Below are 25,922 nucleotides of genomic sequence, written 5' to 3' on the forward strand. Positions count from 1 at the left end.
AAAAAAGTTGATTTTAAAGGATACTGCTCCTTTAAGAAAGATATTTTTGTTTTCATCTCTCTGCCTCTTTTCTGACTTAAAAAAAAAAAAAGATTTTTACTTCGATGGGAAATTTACTGGCAATATTATTGATTGCTAAAGAAATGTTGTGTTTTAAATAGGCCGGTCTTTAAGGTCACTGCAAAAACACAACATTGTATCAAGTATATTTGGTCTAGATTCTAGTGCAAATATCTTGGTACGTTGAAATAAGAAAAAACTAACTTACAAATAACTTTTTAGAAATACATAAGAGCTTGTTTTAAATAAATAATTCCTTAATGTTGATGAAAAAGTTTTATTATAAGTGAAATAATCTGCCAGTGCAAAAAGAGAATGAAGGTACAATTTAAAATTTTTTTATTAATTTGTTATATGTAGCTGAATTAATTTTGTCAAACTTAATTTATGCTGACAGCTTAATAAAGTTAATATATTTACTTGAATAAACTTAATTTGAAACAAATCAACTCTTTTTTTTTTTTTTTAGTTGGATCACCTGTTTTCTTTTTTCAGTGATGGAACAAAATATGTTCCCTGTATTACATATTTAAATTTCTCTTTATAATTATACTTTTTAGTCAATACTAAGGAATTATTGATTTAAAACAAGCTCATTTGTCTTCCTGAAAAATTACTTGTAAGATAGTTTTGCTTTATTTTAACTGAACTAAGATATTTGTATTATGAACTAGACGTGAAATACTTGTTTTTTGCCGTGTATTTTAGTCTTGTCTCTCTAAATAGTCTCTATTTTCTGTTAACACCTGCTGACTGTCAGTTATTGACCCCAGCTGGAGGGAAAACTGCGCTCCTCTGCAGTTTGTTGTGCAACCAGAAACATTCACAATAGTTTAGGTTCAGCTTCGTTGAGGGAGGCGGAGAACGATTACGGAGCAAGTACTCGCTTCATCCAGATCACAAACGCTTCTGTCGTCTCTGAATACAAAGTTCACTGCTTCTTACATCTGGATGTGGTTACCAGATGTGCCGTTCTGGTCAGTTTGCCTGAAAGTTTCCTTCTCTCTCCAGTTGTGTTCGAGCCATTAAAGAAGAGCGATCATGATAATGATAAGTTCCTGCTGGAACTGCAGCACATTGTACAGTAGATTAATGATCCTTCATGCTGCGTTTCGTCCGGTCTTTCCTGACGACGTGTTCGGGTTTTCATCATGAATCCAGGTAGATGGAGTAGATCTGACTGAGGCAGCGGTCCACACCTCCACTCTGAAACAGGAAGCTGTCTTCTGGACACGGAGACGAGGAGTAGTTGTCCTCGGCTTGGCCTTGCATGTCCTGCAGCAAGTCGAACCCTGAGAAAAGCAGAACAGGAAACTCTGATTTTTTGTGTTTTCTCTTAATGTGCTTTCACACCTGATAGTCCAATATACTCAGTTTGTTTGGGTACCAAAATTGCAGCATTTGGTACATTTTCAGCTGCTGTGGTTCGCTTTCACACTGCACTGAGTGAAACGATCTAAACTGAGTGAAAAAGCTGTTCCCCTCCTCTCCTGTGGGGGCGCTGCACCAAGAACTACTAAAGGAGACGACACAAAAACACTGAAGAGGGCGCAACTTCCTGCTTCACAAACAGTAAACACAATGAAGTTAGGTTAGATTGTAGCGGAGGATTTCTTCATTGATATATATCTCTGGTTTGGACCTCGACTATTAGCCGCTAACGCTAGCGACGCGCTCCAGCAGGCGCCATTACTGTGAGTCAAAACCAGACAGCTCCAATAGGAGCAGGAATCTGTCACAAAATCATCGTATTTTTACCCAATTTTCATAAACTGTGGCTTAAATCCAAGCTGATGCTTTAATGTGTAACGTATGTATTATTCTCCCGGGATAAAAACCTATAAACATTTTTGGTTTCTGGAAAGAGAGGACTAAGCAAATCTCTCTTTTATGTTGGCCAATAATTTTAATATTACATAATTCCTGCTGTTAGAATTAGCTTGATCAATCTTAACAAACCATAACTAGACTTTATGAAATGTTTCATCCTTTTTGATGATTGTTTTGAATATCGCCACATTCTACAAACAAAGATCGATTATGTTTACTGCAGGTTCAATAATTACAGCGACGGCAGTGCGCCATAGCAAGGGGGAAAATAAACTGATAAGTAATGGATAAAATAACTTTAAACCACTTATATTCTGCTTTTCCTTGCTCTAAGTCTCGGCTTTATTTTACACGCCAACCCGTTGCCGTAGCAACTGACACAACACTTCCGGAAGAGATATTTTAAACATCCAAAATAAATAAAACAACAGAAAAAAGGATCTAGTTCAGTCCAAACCACCAGATGTTAGACTTTTGTCATCCAGTTTTGTTAGAAAAAGAAAGAAAAGAAGAAAAAAATAAAATAAATCATGCAAATGGAAATTTTTGAGGTTGCTAAAATTTATCATGCGATTAATTGAGTTATTACTCACTGCAACGGGCTCTCTCTGTGGAGAGAAGCTTTTATGTCAACATAGTAGTTAGTTTAATCTGCCACAGCACTAATTGCTAAGAACAATAAACTGTAACTTTCTCATATTATTTGATGTTTTACCTGCAGCGTGAGAGGCTGATGGGTTCGTGAAGTAGCCAGCAGTTTCAAAGCCTCCGTTGCTGATTGGTGGAACTAGTTTTCCCTCTTGATAGACACATTCTTGGAGGACCAGAGCAGCAAACCAACGTGTTACTCCGGAGCTGAACATACTGCGTGAAGGTAAGGAAGTTGTCATTACCTGGTTGCTGCTGCTGCAGGAACACTGGCTGCTGGTGGCTGTAGGTTTTCTGGAAACCTTGCAGCTGAATATCGCATCTTTCTGAGGAGGAGCCCGCTGGCCGGAGGTCCGCTGACTCAAACATCGGCGTCGATCTGTGCCTGGTGAAAAACAATGTTTACATTATTCCAAATATAAATATTCGCATTGGTCCGCGACGCGCCGTCGCCACGGTAAAACATGCTAACGATGACGCTAATCATCGTTAGCATGATTAGCGTCATGCTAACGCTAATCAAAGCTAGTCAGAGTTGATGGACTTAGGTACAGGAAGAGTTGGAACTTAAACGCACCGCCATGACACTAGCAATTGTTGCGCAATTTGACACTTTGAAAGTAAAATTGCTTTACAGAAACGTGCCAGGGCTTTTATGGCCATATTGAAATTTTTGTTTATTTCGCAAAACTGCAATGAAAACACTTTTTACCGCATCACGAGTCACATGACCCGTGATGCGGGTCCAGCTGTGGCAACCAGCTGTTGCCACTGGCGCAAATCACAAAGAAAAATGAAGACGACAGAAAGTAGTGGGAGTATGATGTTGGGGTATGTCGTTTAAACAAACATATTCATGTAGGATTTTAATTGTCTTTCCTATTTAATGGAAAAAAACCTGCTTTTTTTAGCAGAAATCCTACAAAGTTTTGCACATATTTGTAGTTGGAGAAAAATTAAAGCATATTCATGTGTTGCTAACTTCTTGCTAGCTGTAACGTTACATAAGGCATGAAAGAAATTCAAAGAAAATAATGGCTACTACTTTTCTCTATTCTGTTATTTTATTAATTGTCAGAATAATCAATACATTATACAAATGATTTATAGCAGCCCTAAATCTGTTATTTATGTTTTATATATGGGCTTGTTGGTCTGGATAACTATTTTCTTCCTTATGAAATTAGCGATTGAAAATAGCGTTGTGTATTTCTAAGTTACATTTAAAATTAATTTGATGTACAGTGCAAGAGTGAGAAAAAAGGAAAAACAGCAACGGATAAATTTATTCATTCAAGATTTTCTTTCCTAAAATGGGGTTAAACTGAAATGCGCTGCTCAAATTAAACCAACCTGGGATTTTAAATGACGCAGAAAGCCATTAATCATCTTTTTTCCTCAGGACTTTTAACCTACACACAGTACATTATGTAAAAAGTGTTTTCCACCTCAGAGAGTGTAATGTAGACACCCCTTGATGATTTGTGCAGAGCTGTATCCGTTGCTGCGGAGCAGGAATGTGCTGACTGTGTGCAAACACTCTGACTCAACATGGAAACAAATGAGTCAATGCAGCCGGTTCGACAAGAAGGAAGAAGGCAGCTGGATATCTCAAAGGAGATACGGAGCTGAGCCCCCTCCCTCAGTCTGGTATTTCACTCCCGTCTCTTCAAAGAGCGCCCTCTCTCTGCGTTTCTCTCCGGGATGATGTACTGTAGCAGATTCATCCCCGGGGGAGCAGAGTGGCCTTGGAGGGTTTTTAGTGGGCTTCATAAACAAGCTGGGCTTTGTCAAACACACAGATGGCCTCTGGCCCAAACGCAGTCAATATTTGCATCTGACCAGCTGCAAAAAAAGAAAAAATGTTTGGAGATTTCTTTTCATATCTACCATTTATCAAACCCAGAACCCTTTATTATGGATTTCCCATGTCAGAGGCTATTACGTTTAATTTAACAGCCTCTGCTTTCATTGGAGAAACCCAATAAAAGCCCAAATTAATCAGAAGGACTTTCTGAAACCCAAACTGATATAAATCACAGATGGCTGTGGTTTCTTGAGGTAATAAAGACCAGGCTTTGTATACGATTATGTAAACAAAGTAGGCTTTGATATAGTGGGACTGTTAAATGTGCTGCGATGACTCTAAGCCCCAAAAATCCAACACATTCCCCTCAGTGGCCCCTGAAACTTCAGCGCTGACCTTGGCTATAAAAGTCTGCTCCACAGCTTACATTCCTGCAGCGCTGCAGCAGCATAGCTGAGATGTTTCAGCCGCGCTGGGCTGATGCGTCGCTCCGACGCATGGCTGTCAGCAGAACCTCAGGGAAACGGCTCCTCTGATCATATATTACCAGCTAACCACCCTCTTACTGCGCTTTTTTTCTGTCTCTAACTGGAGCCAGCTGCAGTAAACGCTGTGCATCTAGTGGGCAACACTTTGTTTCTAGTGGCTCATACTGACTGAGTTACAACTTTTGAAAGGTAACACTTGGGAGTGAATAATGGGCTCAATATGCTGTCCACTTTAATCAAATTTCAAAAATTTAAACTGGAAAATCTTGGCAAATAAAACTATATATTTTTTAAATGTTTTCAAGATCTAATATGACAAATATTGCTGCAGTAAAAAAGTATTTGTTCCCCTACGGTTGTCCCTTTGCTTTCTTTGCAAACGTAAAGGGGACCCAGCATGTAAAATGAACATTTTGTTTTTATACTTCCATTTTGTTTCTAAAAAACTTTTAAAAGCTAAAAAAATTAGCCGAATTTTATTTTGGTGTCTCGAAAATTAGCCGTTTTAAAAACGTCCTCATTGTTGCATCAGATTTGAGAGGCACTCCGCCGTTACCTAGCAACGTCTGCCAAGACCAGTCCCATTACCTAGCAACCCAAGCAGAGCTCCACCACATTTGGTCAGCTGGTTTTACCACTGTATGCGCTGTACAACGGCTGCTGGAAACACAACAGTTTTGCTGTTGACTTACCATCCAGAAATGACTTGCTGCATATTTTCTCTGGTTTTATATCAAGGATTTAATCAGAGTTTTCTGATTATTGTGATTATTTTTCTACCCCTGCATGTGTTTAAACTACAAGAGCCAGAACTCAAAGAGTAATAATTAGCTTCCTGTTTGTCATGTTGTGTTTTGGCAATAAGTTCATGGTTTTTTGGTGTCTACAAAGTGAGCCTCTTCGAAAACATGGGCAGTTACCTAGCAACCAAAGCAAAGTTCTGCCCGTTACCTAGCAACCCAAGCAGAGCTCCACTACATTTGGTCAGCTGGTTTTACTGCTCTATGTGCGAGTTTTGTTGGTTAGTTGTGCAGGGGGCTCTACTTCTGCTTTTCAAAGAAGTATGGTTGCATATTTGTGTAGTGTAATTATTTATTAATTTAATATAAGTAAAAATAAAACCTTTCACAATTAACATTAGCTAAAAATAGTTTTTCTGATTTTAGTTTTCTCTACTTCTGCTTTTTAAAGCAGTACGGTCGGAAATGTTTGTGTGAATTAACAGTGAAGAAAAAATATGACAGGCTTCCACACTGAAATATTGTAACATCTAGTGGTGAGCAACTAATGCGCACAAACATGTCAAGAACGACGGCGCTGAAGTGAAACAAGCAGCGAAGAGCCTAAGAAAGCTAATTCTGTGTTGAAGTTGAGCAAACAGAAAAACATGCAAATGTGTCAAAATTAGTCATGTGTCACTTTGAGCTTCTGCAAAGTAAACTTTGTCTTCTTCTCTTTCCTCCGAGTCGTATAACAGTGTTTCTGTGTGGAGGCCGACCCGGTCGCCGCCTCCATCCCTCGCTTTTTTCCTCTCCACCGCAAAACACACAAACACGGCTCATCACAAACACAACGCCGCCGCTGGACCCAAGGAGTGTTAAAGGAGCCCAAAGTGGCTCGGCCCGCCCAGAGTAAACCTGGGGATGAGGTCACAGAGCGTTGATGTTGAAGCTACAGAGATTTACCTGTACGTCTTTTTAATGTGTCGTTAAGTTATTTAGAGGAAAAACAAACTTTTCTCTGGTGTTGGGTTTGGCAGGAAGTTACGACTTTATTCTCTTATTATTTCAACTTCAGACTCGTGCAACAATTCTTGGAATATTGACTTTATTCTTATAATTTTATTTCTTTATTCTCATATTATTATGACTTTTTTCTGGAAATTGTGACTTTATTCTTGTATTATTTCTACTTTACACACACATATGAATTTATTCCAGTAATTTTACGACTTTATTAAATTATGATGAGGAGAAATAAAACCTTTCATGACTTTTTTCTGACTTTATTCTCATATTACTGATACTTTAGTCTCATAATTTCATTTTCATTTTATAGTAAGGCCCTAATATGCCATCTGACAAGTTTCAAAACTTTTTTCCTTCCACTTACTAAATTACATCATAATTCATTTTATATTTATTCTAGCATTTTTTAATTGGAAGCATTTAATTGTGAAAAAAGGCAAAAACAGACATTTTTGAGGGGATCATTAGCTTTTTATACACAAAGCCGTTTGTTGTCATTAACCGTATATCTATTAACCATCTAGCTTCCATATTTATTTTGGCTTCAGCTCTGCCAACTTGTATTATTAATATTATGTCCAAGAAATGCACCTTGTTGTTTCTTTCTTGGCAGGAGAGAAAATATTAAAAAAGCTCAAGAAGGTCTGTATACAAATAAAAAAGGCTCATGAGGATGGTAAATGACGTAGGACTTCATGAACTCAATAACTTGTTACTTTTTAAGACACGGGCCTTGGGCTTCTTGGATCTTACCGTTTTAAAAGTGTCCAAATAATGAACAAATACTTTCTGGCTTCATGCAAAAATACCTAGACAGTACAACGTGTTATTGCTTAAGTGGAAAATAAACTTTTTCCAAATGTATAAATTTAATTTTATGGAGTGACGTATATGTTGAGCTTTAGGAAAGTTCAAGCATTTGCTAAGAAAGACATTTATGACTGTAAATGTGATAAATTCAGCTGTTTTTATCTATAATTTATCTTACTGTCTAGTCTTAAACCCATTTGTCAAAGAAACTCCAAAGCACCATAAGAAATCAGCTGAAAAACTGCATGAAATCACAAGAAAATATGATTTTGTATTATTTAGGTTAGTGTTTTTCAAAGTGGGCACCACCAGGGGGCGGTAGCAGGGCCTCAGAATGAAAGAAAAATAAAAAAAGACAATAATCTGTTTTTCAATCACTATTACAAAATATATATTAAAACAATTTCTTTTAATGTTAATCTTTCTGATTGGCTCCCAGTCAAATTTATCGAGCTACTTTGCTTCTCCAGCTAGCACAATAAAATTTACAATGAGATAAATACCTCGTCCCTAAATTAAAATTAGAATTGTTTAGCAGTATTAGAGCTAAATAGATGTAAAAATGATTAAATAATGAGTAAAATACATTTAATATATTTTGCAGCACTGTCTGAGTTTGTTGGTCAGAAGCTAATGCCGTTTAGGGATCCTTAGCATGGAATAGTTTGGGAACTCCTGTTATTTCCCAACAACTCAACAGCCATTACTAATAATATATCGGCAATAGAAGTTGGTTTACATGCAAAGCTTCAAAACCCAAAGTTTTGAGGCCGCAATCTCCAGGAACTAAACTGAAAGTTGTGTAGAAGTTTAGAAAAAAGAAGCGAGGCCAAAGTTTATAACTTTGTTTATTCTTCTGGATCCCACATACCTGGCAGGCGTTTGGCTCAAGCTTCCAGTTTTGGAGGATGGATTCAGGACAATGGGCTGCTTTAAGTGCAGACACACAGAGGAGCTATTTCTAGCTTTAGCATAAAATACCTCTGCATATCCAATGCCAAAACAAAATCCAGTCATCTTAGGCTTGCAAAAGAAATCCCTGCTCCTTCAAACTTTGCCAGACACCACAAGGGATAAACCATGTTTTTTCTTTGCTTTTTGAAGATGTAAGCCTGTCTGGGTGCATGATTAAATGTAATTAAAGTGCTCTGTTTTCCTGGAAAAAATCTGAGATAACGGTAGTAAAAAGTTAAAATATTGTGACGTTCACCATGTTTTCCAAGAGGCTTAAACCCAGAAAAACAACAACAGTAAATAAAACAAACAACAGCTATCACTGCCCACCAAATGAAATGTTCAGCATCTTTACACAATTAAAAATAGTTTTTGATGTTACACCCACCCGTCCCTCATTGTGCCCAGGCTGGTCAGTGAAGATACGGGACTGTTGGCATCAAAGTTGCCCTCCAGGCCGGGGTAACGGGAGCGGCTGTCTGCAGACGGGGGCATCAGCTCTGGGTTCCTGCTGCTGTGAGAGGAGCTTCGGTTTGAGTACACACCTGAAACAGAGCCACAGGTATTTAAAACTGAACGCAAAGAAAACTGGTTTCTAGGTTTGGATTTGGGTTAAAACTGTTGATGGAAGTCTAATTATACTTTAAAAACATTGAGCTAGGGGCTTAAAACTAAATCATATCCTCCAGTCTATCTACTAACTATTGGATTAATCCATTAATTAATTATCTGTTTTCAATTTTTATAAGTTAGATTTCAAAAATGGGAGCAACAACTTCTAACTTTAGCTAGAAGCAATATTACTGTTAGCTTTTAATGCTTATGGTTAAATATGTGCTGCTCTGACGATTAGCAGTGCTTCCATTAGCTTTCAACAGCTAAAACCTACCAACTATACTACATTAACAAAAAACAGCTTTTCTGTTAACTTTCCATGATCCTTACAGCTAACTAACTCATCTAATAATATAATATAATATAATATAATATAATATAATATAATATAATAATAATTTCTGTTAGGTTTCAGCAATGTTAACAGATAACTGCTGACATTCAACTCTGCTAGCAGTTAACAGTTAACTACTCACCATTAACCATACTGGTGTTAGCTTTGAAATAGGCTAACAGTTATCCACTATGCTGCAACAGCAAAAAACAATATTTTTACTTTAACAATACTGACTACTAACTACATAATTTAATAGTAGTGTTTCTGTTATGTTTTAACAATGCTAACAAATAACTGCTAACTGCTTTAGCTATGTCAGCATTTCTGTTAGCTCTCAGCTACGCTAACATTAAACACAACACAATGCCGCATCAGCAAATACCTTTAAAAAACAGCTTATGTCAGCAAGTAGAATAAAGAAAACCGATCAGATGTAATTGGGCATAATGCAAACGCAAACAGTATACAGTTTGCACAACCAAGATTTCTGCTGAAGATGCAACAATAAGCAGTTTTGAAGAAAGAAGCAGAGCCACCTGTGTAGATAATGTTAATAGAAAAACATCTTTTTTAATGTTTATATGTCATAAACTGGATCCTAAGCACTTTGAGTTTATGCAAAGTTTATGAAGCCAGCAAAAATCATACATAATGTATTGAGAAGAAAGGTTTCTGAATCTGTTTGTCCACTTTTGATAAGGACAAACTCCTCCAGGGATCGTTTCTGAATTAAACACTGACACGCTTGTTTTGCCCTGAATAAACATAGCTCGCAGTGTGCTGTTTGAGGCTTTTCCCTCAAAGTCCTCAGAGTAAAACTGCAAGTAGTCTGAAGTAATAGACATGGACAGCTCTCCTGGACACACTCTCCTTTCCTTTGCCAAGTCAGCCTCAGTATCCCTGACAGCTTCTTGATCCGCGTTCAGCCATTGAAGGAGGGGAAAAAATAGAGCTTGGCGCAAAACCTGGTGTTGGAGGAACTGGAAGAGCGGGCGGAGTGAGAGAGGGCCCACTCGCTCGCCCGCGTTCAGCGCCCGGTAATTGGACAAGGTAAACACCGGCGCGATGAGCTATGGTAGCAGGAATGAGACGGGAGGGAGCGGAAAAGGAGCGAATGAGGTGATGGGAGAAAATGAAAGAGGCAGTTTGAACAGCCCAGGTGTTTGAGCGGCTACAACATCTCTTTGTTGGAGGGTAAACACAGACGTTTGCTACTGTTTCGTACCTGTGAAGTCATCCAGGGCTGGTAGAGGCGAGCTGTTTTCCTGGTGGGAGCAGGCCGAGCTGTGGAGATGCTGCCTCGCCAAGCAATCACTCAAAATGTCCGATTCCAACACGGTATGCACATGAGCCTGCGAGTAAGACAGAATACAGATGTTCGGCCTTAACTACGGAGCTGCACTTTTATGTTGCATGTCAAGGAATGAGGGTAATTACAGCGCTTTGCCAAACAGTGCTTTTCCACTTTCTGTCACGTTATAACCACAAATATCAGAGTATTTTTTGAGATTTCATGTTATTGGAGTAAAAGGAAGATTATACTTGTTTTCGTCAACATTTTTTACATATAAAAATCTGAAAAACATGACATATTCAGGATAGGGCTGAAACAATTAATCGGATTAACGGTGTTCAATCAGTTATTGAAATAATCAACTAATTTAAGTTTTGGTAAATTGTTAACTGGAGTACACAGATTCTAAAAAGGCCATTTGAAGAAAGAACAACACATTCAATTAAGCCAAAACAGCACAAAAACACATTAGAGCTGGACAATATGGCTGAAAAACCACGATATAGGCGTTTTATATCAGTTGGTATTGATAATTATTGATTATATTGAAGAAGCTGCCAAACTGATGGTGTAGCCTTTCCTCTTTCATCCACAGTTTTCACTCCACATCATTGTTGTTTATTTAGAGACAGTTATGAGGCAAAGTGGCAGAACCTAAAACTGCAGCTGGCAAGTTAGGCAGCAGGTTGTTGCTAGGTAACCACAGAATGAGTTGCTAGGCAACCAAAGAGTGAACCAGTCAGTTGATTCCACCAACTTTCCTTAGTATTAGTATAACCTAGTGATATTTGATCACGTGTTTTCCTCACTATGCATTGTTACTGATTTATTGTCCAGCCCTAAAACTTATACAGATTTTACATTTAAGTGAAAAATTAAACCGTCTTCATCTGCAAATATCTTCTACCCAAAACTATTAAGCACCTTTTTTAATCCAACTTTTTATCAACTAATCCAAAAAACAGATCGGCTCTATAAACTGTACTGATATTAGGTTGAGCAGAAAGGGTTGAGTTTTCCACATATTGATTTTAGAAGTATTTTTGTTTCAGCATGTTTTGGCATCATTTGTAGCAAATGATCAAGCGTACACTAAAGGAATGCTGCGCTGTTGCATCTTAGGCAATAAAATCTTTATTTTCTTATTTAAAAATGAATTGAATTGTGTTTTTTTGCGTTTCTTAATGTATTTCTAATTTTGTATAAGATTATATTATAGGCAGTTAAATGAAAAACCTGCAGAAAGTAGCAATTATTTTTAGCCAATTAATCGGTTGTTGGCTAGAATAATTGATTAGGGGGCGTGGCCAGCAGCAGCTCATTTGAATTTAAAGTGACAGAGTCCCTAAAACAACTCATTCTGAAAGGAGGTCAATAGGCAGGACTGACCAGACTAAACTCTCATCATCTAATAATTATTTTATCCAAAAAATGTAATAATTTAGCACATAAATGTATGCTAACCTGTTCGAGGAAAAGTATTAGGTCTCCTTTGAAGTTGCAACTTGGCAAAATGTGTAAAAGTATAAGATATGAATACTTTTACTGCCTCATAACGGGACAATTCAGTTGTATCAGCATGTAGATTCACACAAAAGATCAAAATGTATTATCAATATCTGTAAAATAAACTAGATTAGGTATGCATTATACATAAAATACGTAAAAAATACTGTACAGTTATCAGAAATTGAGATATTCTATTCAATCCAATGGATGTGCAACAGAGCGTAACGACTTTTTAAAATTAATATTATGTACATGTGTATTGACCATTTAAAAGACAGCAGGCTATTTACAATATCGCTGCAGAACAGAAAAACAAATACGCAGTAACAGCAGAAAAAACTGCATGTAAAAGCTGCAGCGTCTAATTTGTGTGTGTAGGCCATGCAGTCCCCCTGCAGCTCCAATTGAAAGGGACAGACTTTGATTATATATATTAGATCAATAGAGAGCACAATCATTTTTATGTTCTACTGTTCATTTTTCCACGTATTCCACGTGGTTCTCGTTTCGTTTTGTGCTTCAGCCTCATGAGGAAAAAAATCCAGAAATCCTGTCAGGCAAGTTGGTCCAAGATGTTTGAATAAAATAAAAGGAGGACAATTTACTTTATTATCGTCCATTAACAGAACATCCCTGAGGACTTTCGGAGACATTTAACTGACAGAGGAAGCTCTCAGCGACTGCCAAAGAGCTAAGCATGTATAATCAGCGGAGAAAATGCGCCCAAATCAATGTTTATGAAGATGCAAGCTTCAATAGCTTGGTCACATAAGCTTTAGGAATATTGTAACCGTGGGGAGTTTTTAAAGTGAATGTTTATGAAGTGTGTGTTTCAAAGTTTTATTTAGCCCCAGAGGGTTTACTGGGTGTGTTGGCTTTGTCATAACATTGAAGCACATGTTGTTCTGTTTAAACCAATAAGGCATCTGAAAACGCACCAAACGCAGTGTCACTCATGGTCCACGGAAAACAAACAAAGCCCAGATAACGCAGAACAATAGAACCAGTATTCTGACTTCCAGAGAGTTTGGGTAATAGTTTTGTTTTATTTCATCCTACTGAATAATAAACACGTTTTCCTCGTGTTGCTGATCTCCGTCTCCTCAGCACGACAGAAACTCAGACCTGGAGCCTCTTGGCTTTGTTTTCAATGAAAGTTACATAAAAACGGCGGTGCAGGACTAAAGCTCGACCTTAGTCCTGAACGCGGCTGTCACAGGTCCAAATCCCGACCTGATGACCTTTACTGCATGCCTCACGCTCCTCTCTCTCTTTCCCCACCTTCCTATCTGATCACTTTAAATAAAGGCCAATAAAACATTAAAACTAAAAAAGATATTTGTCATACGATTTATGAACAATTCAATTTTAAAATGTTGATGGATGGATGAACAAAGGAGTGAATGGATGGACAGACGGATGAACGGATGAATAAATGAATGGATGCATGACTAAGTGAATGGATGATTTTTGTGCCTCTAAACATTTCTAAGCTGACTTCTGCAGCCGTTTCAGTTATATTGTGTGTTTCCCATGTGGAAGATCAGGGAAGTGATGTGGGGCGACGGCGGGTACCTTGACCTCTCTCTCCTGCAGGCCTTTGGCAGAATGAGCTTTAACGTGTTTCCTTAACGAACTGGGATCCGTGTAGCGCTTGGTGCATCCGGGGATCTGACAGGCATACGGTTTCTGTCAACAAAAACACGACAAGGAAAAATCAGAAAACGACAACAAAACTGATTTACAGGCTACTTTACACTGTAGCTTTGATTATTGACAGCATCATAGATGAAAGAATATCCAGCTGAGCCACATCAACACATCACACATCACATTTAGGACGAATATGGAGAAATTTGTGCACACTGCTCAGAAAAAGGAAACGCTATGCAGCATATTTACCTTTCATCTGAAAGCTTAAAGGGAGAAAAGCAAGAGGAGAATTCAGAAACGCATTTATATGATCTTTTTAAAGCTTTATTTGTCTTTATAAGTAGCAAAATAAAAAAATATATATATATTTTATGCTTAGTGAACAATGCAAATTACAAAAATAAAAAAGAAACTGATGTGTTTAAATGCACAAACAACTCAAATACTTTAAATGTCTTCCTCTTTTTAATTAAAAATCCAGCTGTAAATTACATTAATTCACATATACGGCTGAATAATATGTCATATCACAATATCAGTGTGTGAATGAAACAAAATAAAATGAATAAATAAAAAAAAACAAACGTAAGCTGCAAAAAATTTTATAAAGTAGAAAAAATAATCAAACATTAAAAGTCAAACCTTCATATTCAGTCACTATTTGATTATTGATGCAGTAATAATTCACACACCTAAACCAAAAGTCAAAACTCTTGTTTTATAGCAACATTTTACATTATTAACATTTAAATAATTCACATCTAACTGTTTTCAGATACTTAAAATAATTAAATGCTTGTTGTTTATATTTAAATATAAATGCAAGGCAACACAAATAAAACTGATGGATAAACGAACTAAAAACTTTACATTCTCTTCATCTGATTAGATTTCTATGCTCCTCAAAAGGCGAGTTGAAGTAAAATTATTATAATATTTCATTATTTTCTTCTGAAAATGGATGAGTGAAGCCCCCTTCGTATTCCTGCATTACTTAAAATGATTGAACTTTGTCAAGTTAATTGATGAGGACAAAACATAACAGGTGAAAAAAACAATTAACAATGTTTACATGTCAGTTCATTTTACTTTGAAATGTGAAAACATAGAGAATAATTACAGCTTTAAAATGATGTGGAAGCACCAGAAGTAACAAAAATCTAAGTTTGAATAATCCAAATTTCTTTGACTTTATGAGCGCCAGTCGTTTGTTTATTTTCACGTTTCTGAGCGTCTTTAAATTATAGGGAATAAAAATTCCTTTACCATAAAGTTACACCAGCACAATTCAAGTTGTTTTATTAAACTTAAAGTAAAAAATAAAAAAAAGGATATTATTTTTATATTCGACAATTACTTACATGCAGACATTCCTTTGCTGGGCCTCCAAAATGGCGCCAGAAGTGTCTGATTCTTGATTTGTGACGCAACCAAGAAACCGCCATTAGCCAGCGTGAAACCACAAGAGGGAGAGACCAGCTTTCTGGTCCTGCTGTAACAACAACAGAGTGCGACATCTCATCCGTGTAATAAGAGCTCTGATTCGCTGGATTACAGCTAAATCCTCATTGCTTGTCAGCAGGAGCAAAAATAACTGCGGGCTTTGGGAGTAAATCCACAGAAAGTCTGCAGAGCAACGTTTCCACTGAACTGAGACCGTATATCAGGCGGAGATGGGGAGCAGGAGGCGCAGCGGCTCTTTAAATTAAAACGGATTTATATGTGTGTCTTCGAAATGCGCTCTTAAATAATTTAATTATTGTTTGGGAAATATATGAAGCCGTAAAACAAAGTTATATGTAGAAGTTTATACATTAAAGCCAAAAAACTACAGCTTGCTGTCATTTACACATGGTAATCATTATATAATTGTTTCCTTTTTGTTGTGATATTTATCTATAAAGCAGTATGTAACTTTTATTAAAAGTATTTCTTTATGTATTTGTTGAAACTGTCACTATGATGTGACAATCTGTGAAAAAAACTTTGCTTTTCCAACCAATCAGAGCCAGGAGGCGGGTCTTAGTGCTGTCAATCACTGCTCACTAAGATAACAAAATAATAGAAACTGAAATAAATAAAATCTGAGACAAATGAGGAAAAATTATAACTAATTGAAACTATATTGTTTCTTTGCAAAAAGTAAGTAACACATACTCAAATTATAGATCTTATATCCTTCATTTTTGTGTTTATGAATATATTAATTAGCCTGAGAAAACTTTTCCCCCCCCACAAAATTTGTTTATGGCATTTAAGCCAGTCAACAAAATGATATTTCAGTTTTTCAACAATAATTGAATATTTTTTTTTAAATTATAACTTCTGTTGAGTATTCCTTACCAAATGTATACATAATCATGTGATGGCCCTGCTGTGTGGCAATGTAGTAAAATGTCAATTAAGGTCCTCAATTGTAGGAGGTGCCTCTGATCACGTGGCCACCTGGATTGTATTTAAGGAGCGCCACTCCACTCATGAGAAGATCCAGGCCCAGTCGGATCCAGAGGCGGCCCCGGCAGATCGCTTGACACGCTGTGGGAGTTGGATGCAGAGACCTGTAGGGTTCCATCCGGGTCCATGACTGGGAGAGGACCAGGCTGAGGGAGAACATCTTGGGCTGCCGCACATTATTCCCTGAACAGTAACTTTTAATAAATGGGGCTGAAAAATTATTCTGGTTGTCGTGTCCTCCCTACTTTTTGTTGCTGCCACCTGAGCCGGGTCGTAGCAATCACAATACAATAATTTGATTTTTTTTAATTCTGCACCTAAAAATTAACCAAAATATTTTAAAAATCTAAAACTACTACTACTAGTAAAAATAAAACAAGAACTAAACAATATTTAAGTAGTGATGATGACAAATAAAAACTAGCAAACACTCAATAACAACCTAATCTGAGTTACAACAACGTTTAATCTGCCTTTTGGATCATTAAAGTATTTTTGAATTTGAAAAGCAAAATTAAAACTAACTGGATAAAACAAAGAAAAAGTCACAACGAGATAAAACCAAACAATAATGAAAAACCATTATAATCCTTTCTATCTCCCTCCCATTGCTTTCTGTTACCCTGCAGCTAGCATAGCCGTTTTTCTGTAACGGTAAGATGGTTTCCTGCTAATAGCACATTTAGCAGCGCATTCACTAAGTTGACTGACAGCACTAAGACCCGCCTCTTGGCTCTGATTGGTTGTTTCTGACCAGGAGCGATGCATTTCTTCAGACGGCAGTAGTAGTTCAGGTACGAGGTGAAGGAGATCAATCTTTTCACAGATGATCTGTCTCATAACAAATATGTAAAAAACATATTTTTTATAAAAGTTGCATACTGCAGCTTTAAGTATCAGAGTAGTTGGTGAGGTGAGTGCATGTGTTGACTGACCGTGTCCAGGTGGGTGCGCTGGTGTTTGGCCCGGTCACTGGAGTTGCTGAAGGCCTTCATGCAGCCTGGGTGTTGACAGATGTACGGTTTCTCTCCTGTGTGGCTCCGCAAGTGGATCTTCAGGTTCTCCAGACGTGAAAATGCCTTGGAGCAGCCTTCGAACTAAAACAACAAAAAAAGAAAAACGGACAAAACTCAGTTGCGTTGAGTATCTTTGTGCAATTAAAAAAGGAAAAAATTAAGTTTTTGCGCTTTATGTGCTTTGATTGTTTCAAGAAAACAACTTGTAATTTTATGAAATGTTTTTTAGTCCCTATAATTTAAAGGCACTCAGAAATGAAAAATAAGCAACGGTTGTGGCAGACCTCTTGCATTTTATTTCCCAGCTCTTTGCTTAGCACCACCTGGTGGGACTTGTTCTGTCAGTTTGACTTCAAATGTTTTTTTCAAATTTCATCTATTTTTGAAGCTAGACAGATTGATAAGTTGGAAAACTGTTATAAAACATTCTGTGCATTTTCTGGAGGTTGATTTCTTACTACAAGAGTAGACAGTAAGAAAAACGATTTACAATTTATTCTAAAAAAATATTAACAAAAAATAAATATTAATTCACATTAGCTAATTGTTGAAAAGTTATTTTTTATGCTGTACTAATGTTTGAGTCATTCCATTCAAGGAAATTAAGTTAATCAATCTGCTAGTAAGCTTACTCTGGGATCAATTGGTAATGCCTTCATTCTCCAAATTCAAAATAGAGCCTATAATTATATTTATCCATGGATATTCACCACAACAGCCTCTATATTCATTGGTGTTTTTTAAATCTTATAACTCCCTTGAATGACATTTAATACTGCTGGTATGACTTTGAAGATTTGTTTTATTTATCATATTATTCTTCATACAATAAATTATAAAAACATTATTTTGTTTATTTTGTTATAAAAAAAAATCAAAGCACATAAAAACTCATTTGTATGACTCACTAATGACAAATTTTACTTGGGAATGATACAAAATAAAACTGCAATTTTATATGTGGTTTAGTTTCATCCTCCCTCTGATATTATATTGTAAAATAAAAACAAACTTTAATCTCTTTGTGTTTTAAAAAGTAAACATTTCAAATGATACAATTAATTAAGTTATTTTTTAATAGAAATGGATCACAATTAAGTGAAATAAACCAAAAACACACACAGGAGGTGGGTTGTTCTATGGACTAAATCCAGACAAGAAGCAAACATCACCTTCAGCAGTCGGTTTTTCATACTTAAGGTTATAATGAAGAACTTTGTTAAGATGACAAATTAAGCAGCAGAGCGTGTTTGCTTTTGAAAACCACTGGTAATTTCTTTGAATAAAGGCTTCAAACCTCTTCAAGGTGTGAGTCTGAGGGCAGGAAGAACGGCTTTCATCTAAACTGTTTTTCTTCCAAACATTCACTCCAGGTTTTATTAGTTCCCACTAATGACTCTGTAAATGTCACTCACCTCATTTATTTTAATAAGTCTTCACGTAAAAAAATATCCCACTACATCTTGGTGATTAATTAATACTAGGCCTGAAACCACCTGAATATAAAAATACAGTTCAGACCGCATGTAGACAGATGAATTCCTGAGAAACTTCCAGCTTTCAAGAAGCTGCAGATTTGAGGCTCCAAAGCTGTAAAAACAAACGTGACTTTAACACATAAATTTACAAAGAAAATTTATGTTTTAAACTCTAATACTTAGAAAAGCATTTTCTTCCACCTGATGCTTTTAAAAATTGTGCCTTTTTGAAAACATTGAATTATTTCCTAGAATACATAAACAACATAATTTTTTTTTACACAAACTTAAAACACAAAACTTGACATTTTCTTGACTTTTCTCCAGTTTATGAAGCTTCTTCTCATGTTTCTACCTTATAAATCTAGATACAGATTGATGCTACGAGTCAAAGACTGACTTATAACTAACAATAAAAACAAGGTAAAGCTATTCATATTTAGAAAGACTATTAAGTTTACTTATTTAGTGTCAATTTATTTAAAAAATCACAGATATAATCATTCAGTCATGTCATTCAGATAAATTAAAGTAATTAGACTTTGCAGATCAGTTCTGTTTATAGTTAAAATTGTTAAAATTATCCAAGGAAACCCAGCAAGCTATATTTTAATAAAATCTAGTGTTTTAGCTGCCAAACTCTGGCTGATTTGACACGATTACCCTTAAAAATTTGCAGTGTAAGAAGCAAATCTAGAGCCAAATGGCAATACTGAACATGCAATGTTCAGCAAAACTCAATTCCTGCAAGCAAATTATTACTTACTTACCACATAAAACTGAATGGAAATTACAAGGTAACAGAATAATAATAAGTCTCATCATTTAATTTAATGGCATGAACATAGAAACGGAAAGAAATAAACAAATGAAAATGTCTAAATATAAACTACACATTGCCTTCTCAGTGTGTCACCTACATAAAATAAATTCATTCCTGGCGTTAAATAAATGGCAAAGGATGCAACTACATTAGCATCCCTCTAAACAAGTTTAACATAATATACTGGATTAGCCAGTCATATTTTAGCTAACATTATCTGCATGTAGCAGCATTACAAAACTTACACGGTTTGGTTAGAAGAAACTGAAGTTTTTTGCCTTTTGCTAGCTGCGGTTGGGTAGTTGAACGTGTTTCTGTCAACAAATCTACCGCTGGTAATCCGCAGGTCTAACAGCGGAGTTAGCGTGTGTACGCTCATGGTGCGTTTAAAGACGACTCGGAAAAACCCGTTACCGCATATCAATAACGGGTTAAGTAGTTGTAACGGAACAGAGGGCACAGTTACGAGAAGTCCGGGGAACATGAGTATATTCCCTGTCTGTCACACCTTACGGACGAACGACATGACAACGTATCACGACATAAACGTTTCATATAAGTGGGTTATTGATTAGTTTTTGTTAGTTTGTTTTAAATATATGAAATTTGTTTCTTCTTGAGCTATTCTATCCATTTTCCATTTTCATTCCACGCCGTTGTTTTTTTGTTTGTTTGTTTGTTTCTTATTTTTAGGCAGTTGTGAGTCATGGTGGCGAAATCTGAAGCAGCTACTGGCCAAGTTACTTAGCAACAAGTTGTTGCTAGGCAACCGCAGAGCGGGTGAGTTAGCTGATTCCACCAACCTTGCTTAGCTAGCCATCAGAGGTTGAGCAGGTAAAGACTTTTCTCTGCCTACGTCATTGTAGTTCAGTTAAATTATTGAACATTCTATGAGAATTATTTTCTATTGATATTGATCACGTGTCTATTGATTTTTTTGCCCAGCCGTAGATACACAGTAGTGTCAAAACTTTATACTTTTCTAAAGTTTCTACTTTTCTAAAGTTTCTGAAGTTTTCTAAATTTCCAAAGTTCTCACTAATTTTTCAGCTCCATTTTTAAAGTGTGAATACAAGAATTAACAGTGGACAGAGATTTTTACAGTGGTCAGGTTTTAGGTTTTTTCTTCTGCGTTTACCATTTTACTTTTTAATGAGTTTTACAAAAAGACACCATTCTTGAGAGTAAAAAAAATTCTGCATAAATTCACAGAAATCTAACATAGGTGTGAGCAATCTTTTCCGGCCACAGAAATATAAAAGTTTCTTCTAAGGTATTTCCTGCTAATGGGATAATTGTTTTTGTACCCTCACGGTAATCTCGCTGCAGTCCAGTAAATCATAACCAGGACATTTTGGATTTAAAAACTCTTTGGGGACTCATGTTTACAGCCTGAATAACACCAGCCGACATTACAGGCTGGTAAATAATTCAGAATACGTTAATAAACACTGACCGCATTCATGGGAGACATTCATTTTCCACTGCAGTACGAGTGGTGACTTCACCGTCATGTCCAAGTCACAGCAGTTGATTAAAATGAAATCCCGTTATTCATTTAGCTCAAGCGTGACCGCTGAATAATTTTTGGTGTTGATGTAGATTTAATATTAATCCAGAGTAATACATTTATGAGCGGGCAGGGACGCAGGGCACAGTAATGAAGTGATTCAGTTAGATAGGAAGCGTGTGAAACCTTTTAAATGAATTATTAATCAGGGTTTTGGGCTGATGACAGAGGGGAATAACGGAGTCACTCTCAGAGACGGGAATTTGGTTGTCCTGGTGCAGATGTGATGAAGAGAATGACTGATGACATGATTGATGAAGAGCGACACTCTTGGCTCTGAGGCAGAAACCTTACACGTACTATTTCTAAAACATGATGCAGTCTCTTTACTCTTCATCTCTGTGCTTTTTTTAAATGTTAAAATACTGAGGCTGAACACTGACATTAATACTGAGAGCATGTATGGACCTGGTTACATATGGATAATATTTTCTTTCATATTCGTGCAGTAAAAAACAGAAAAACTGTTATTGTTTGGAGCACAGACTAAGACTTTGTATAGACATTACCGGGTCTTTATACAAACAAAACTCTCCGCCACATTGTTTAAAAAAATAATATTGTACACACCGGATCGGTTTCAGAAATGTTTTCAACTACATGAATCCACACACAGCTGGGGTGCATTCAAACCAGCCTTGTTTAGTTCGCTTTATTCAAACTCTAGTTCGTTTGCCTAGAAAGTCTGGTTTGCTCGGGGAGTTGTGAAGTTTGGGAGTTTGTTTCACATCTGATACAGCTGATATGGTTTGCTTTCACACTGCACTGTGTCAAACAAAATCCAGATTAATTGAAAAACCTGTACCCCTCCTTGCCTGTGGTGGCGCTGCACCAAGAACAACTGTAGGAAACAACAAAAAGACCTAAAAAGAAGGCACTGAGCACAACTTCCTTTTTTCACAAAATTTAAACAAACATGGAGTGATGTCATATTTTAGCGGTTGTAGGATTTCTCTTTTGTCTTTGGCAAAATATCACAAGCCATTTCTCCTGCCAGCACTAGACTCTTACGTTTGTTTTGGTTGTATTTACCCAGAATACCCTGCGCTGTAGTTCACTTCCTTCTTTTGGTGGTCTCCTGTCCGCTAGCTGTTCACATATGAATTCGAACTGTCCCAGTGTTTACTTCAATTGAACACGGACCTAGATATGCAGGCAGATCAGAGTTCAATTGCAAATTCACACCACCCCAAATGAACCAGACTTTCTAGACAAATGGACTAGAGTTCAATTAAAGTGGATTAAACATGGCCAGTGTGAATGCACCCTGATACAAACCAAAAAGCTAACTCTAGTCCGCCTTCGTACTAAGGTGTAGGTTTGGTTTAAGTGAACTCTGGTGTAGTTTGAATGAATATGTGAATATCATGAAAACCAGAGACAAATCCAAAACAGGAAGTGACCCACATTGCATTCTGGGTAAAGAGTCTAGCCAAAGACAAAAGAAATCCTACAACTATTAAAATCTGACACAAAACCATTTTTGTTTTCATTTCATAAAGAAGAAAGTTGCACAAAGGTGTTCTTCAGTTGTTTTTGTGTCATTTCCTTCCGTTGTTTTTAGTGCAGCGCCTCCACTGGTAAAGGACAGAAACGTGTTTTTGAAAAGATTTGGTTTGTTTCGTAAAGTGCTGTATGAAAGCGAACCGGACCGGCTGAAAATGTAACAACTGTTGCTACTTTTACATTGGCACTTTATTTTTATATTCATATTTATTTCATAGAACATGTCAATATTTTCTAAAGAACTTGCTGGTATGGCAATTCTAACAAATAATATTAATATTTCCTGTGGTATTATGGCAAGGATTTAGTTGGAGATTTTTGGGGGATGGGGTTTGTCTTATATTTTGTGATTATTTATATCCCAGCTTCCTGTTTGCCATGCCGGTTTTTGAAAATAAACCGGCGTGGTTTTTGAAGTCTGGAAATTAAGCCATTTCAAAAACCTGCACTGTTCTCTAGCAATCCCAGGGGAGTTCTGCCCGTTACCTAGTAACCTCAGTGGAGCTCCAGCATCTTTGGTCAGCTGGTTTTACTGCTGTATGCGCTGTACAATGGCTGCTGAAAAAGACAAGTGTTTTTGACTTACCACCCATAAACCACTTTCTGTATTCTTGATGGATGTGCAGGAGGCTCTACTTCTGCTTTTCATAGATGTACGGTTGTATATTTGTGCATCTATTTGCAGCTATTTTCATTTCTGAGCGTAAAAATTGAGTTGGAGGATGTGGCCAGCAACATGTTATTTGGATTTAAATTGACAAGACGCCCTAAAACGGCTCAATGTGAAAGGAGCTCAAAATGGGCAGAACTGACCAAACTAAAATCTCATTATCTAAGGATGATTTTGTACAAGAAATTAAATGAATATGTTTGGTAAAGCCCATAGACCGATCCTAACCTGTTCAGTTAGGCATAATAGGCCACTTTTAAGGCTAAGAAAGACGACTCACCATGCATTTATTAGGTTTCTCTCCAGAATGGACCCTCATGTGGATGAGCAGCTTGTAGCGAGCGTTGAAGGGTTTGTGCCGTCGGACACAGCCAGTCCAGAAACATGCAAACTCCTCCCCTTTACGCTGGTCGATGTGCACCTTTTCGATGTGCCTCACCAGCTCCTCCTGGCTGCTATAAGTGGCGCTGCAGTCGATCCAATGACACGACTGCTCCTGCTGGTCCAGCATGAGGTCCGGTCCTGCTGGTCTACTGAGGCTGGGGGACTGGCTTCTGTCCTGAGCATCGTTACCCAGAGGCAGCTGCCCAAGACAGAACAGCTCCCCCTGCTGGTTGGCTATTTGAAACGGCTCCCTTTTACATGGCAAGAAATCATCTGGAGGTTCTTGTTTAATTGAACAGTAATCCTCCTGTAGATTGTGTTGTTGTGACGACGCTTTGTGATGATGGTGGTCAGAATAAGGCACGTGTGAGGTAATAATTGAAGATGATGCAGAAGAAGAAACGGACGAAGGTAGAGATTCAAAAGATGGAGACTTGGCACAACTAGTTAACATGTATGAAATGGGAAGAGAGGGCTGAGGGTAGCAGTTGACCCTCTGAGTGTTAGTTTTTAGCTCTGTTTGACCTGTAATGACAAAATCCTCCACAGTCTTTTCTAAGTGGGGTCCTGCTGTCTTGCAGCTGAGCAGGGAGTTGGGGTTACATCCCAGCGAAGTCCTGGGAAGGGAGCACAGACCACCTGAATGCAGCGACGGCTGGCGGAGACCCCCAAAGGACAGCGGCGCCTGAAGCTCTTCAACATCCTCAAACACGCTCCCAAAGCTGGGTAGGGTGAGCTGCATGTCCGGAGGGCCGAGGTCAGGGGGCCACATACCAGACCGCCAAGAGACCCTGCCAATGAAACCACCTTAGACCGACCTTAGCAATCCACTGGAGGGAAAACCTTCCACAGTGTCCTCCAAACTTGGTGATTGAGGAGTGGACGGCATCTTCTAGAGAGATAATCTTGTCTCATTGGCTCCAAACTGCAGCTTTGTCACCAACGCTGTGGAAAACACAACACAAAATGATTGATCAAACAAAAGCCTCAGATGGTACTCAGAAAAAAATGAGGTGGAAAAGTGAGAGTCCATAGATTATTACATCACTAACATGCATTAATTGTCAAGTAGAAGACAACTAAAGGAACTAAAACAAGGAACTGAAAGAAAATAATCTGATTTGCACTATTACAACCGGCCTTTTTTTAAAAAAAAAAAAAAAGTAAATATTACTATTTTAGCTTTTATATTTTTCTTTAAAGTTCACATATTATTAAAAGGTTTTGTGGCCTATAATCACTAGTAATTGGAGAGGAAGAAAGGAAGACACACCTATGCATGGTGTGTCTGCTCTACCGCTGAGCCAGGCGGCGCATCCGAAAGGCCAAATATTGACACTTAATGTCTGTACAGTTTGAAAGAGTGAAACCAAAGTAAAATTTCTTACAAACAAAAAATCTGATTTTACAAAGACTTCTAGCTTTTTCCCACCACTCTTCTCTAACGGCCTTAAAGGAACAGATGTTGGTGTGATTGATCCTGTAAAGAAACACATTTGTCCACGTCGGCTAAGCTGAGTCAGGCTCTTCAGAGATCTTATGAGTCAGCAGGTGTGGCAGCTTTGACTTTTATGCCTCTTATTTCCAGTTTGATTTCAGCAGCAAGTGTTAGTTACAATGTCTGGCAACCGCACTGAGATTTGGTCGCATGAAATCTGCTTGTTGACAGACTGGCAGTGGTGGAGAAAGTACTTAAACACTGCACTTAAGTAAAAACACAAATAAACAGACAACAAAAAAACCATACCAGAATATCACTAAATGTGTCTACGTTTTCTTTAATACCTCAATAGTGTGCATGTTTTTATTGTTTAACTTCTGTGACACAGCTGACATATAGACTTGTGATTCTGTGCACCTTAATGGAATTGAATCCATTAAGGAAAATAGAAAGGAATGACTATACCTTTGAAAGTTTTTATTCAACTCAAAGCAAAATCAATGTGTTATTTCAACTGCAGTAAACACTTTGAAGTAAAAGTTGTCAGCCTAAAAAAAGGACATTAGACACACCTAATCCAGGAATAGGCACCGGTCACTTTCAGAGACCCAACTCCAGTTTGTCACAGTTAAGAAAACACTGTGACAAATTGTGAAACTGTTTGTAAAACAATTGGCATTACACAGTCAGTGTAATGAATATTTTAATTTTCAGAGTGTTGAGCCACATGGAGTCACTTTCTTAACCGGTTAACTCGAATAAATTATTGATTACTTTCAAATTAGTAAATCAAAATCGCTATGGGACATGAATGTAACTTATTACGC

The 25,922-nt window shown here is 37.3% G+C and overlaps 1 protein-coding gene across 3 annotated transcripts in view; it reads right to left on the minus strand.

Moving 5' to 3' along the window:
* Positions 1–412: 412 nt before the first annotated feature.
* Positions 413–25,922, minus strand: part of LOC122840901 (zinc finger protein GLIS1) — a 40,617-nt gene continuing 15,107 nt past the window's right edge. Inside the window, exons 2-9 of one of the 3 annotated variants that reach the window (XM_044133684.1) lie at positions 23,551–24,599; positions 17,143–17,304; positions 13,682–13,789; positions 10,523–10,649; positions 8,734–8,890; positions 2,784–2,923; positions 2,606–2,704; positions 413–1,352 (exon numbers count right to left, since the gene is read on the minus strand). In XM_044133684.1, coding sequence (XP_043989619.1) covers positions 1,210–1,352; positions 2,606–2,704; positions 2,784–2,923; positions 8,734–8,890; positions 10,523–10,649; positions 13,682–13,789; positions 17,143–17,304; positions 23,551–24,426 — 1,812 coding nt within the window. In that variant the 5' untranslated portion in view covers positions 24,427–24,599 and the 3' untranslated portion in view covers positions 413–1,209. Of the gene's footprint in view, positions 1,353–2,605; positions 2,705–2,783; positions 2,924–8,733; positions 8,891–10,522; positions 10,650–13,675; positions 13,790–17,142; positions 17,305–23,550; positions 24,776–25,922 lie in introns of those variants that run through there. The other 2 variants (XM_044133682.1, XM_044133683.1) reach the window with 2 other exon arrangements.

Source organism: Gambusia affinis, linkage group LG12, assembly GCF_019740435.1.
Source record: "Gambusia affinis linkage group LG12, SWU_Gaff_1.0, whole genome shotgun sequence".
NCBI classification, from domain to species: Eukaryota; Metazoa; Chordata; class Actinopteri; order Cyprinodontiformes; family Poeciliidae; genus Gambusia; species Gambusia affinis.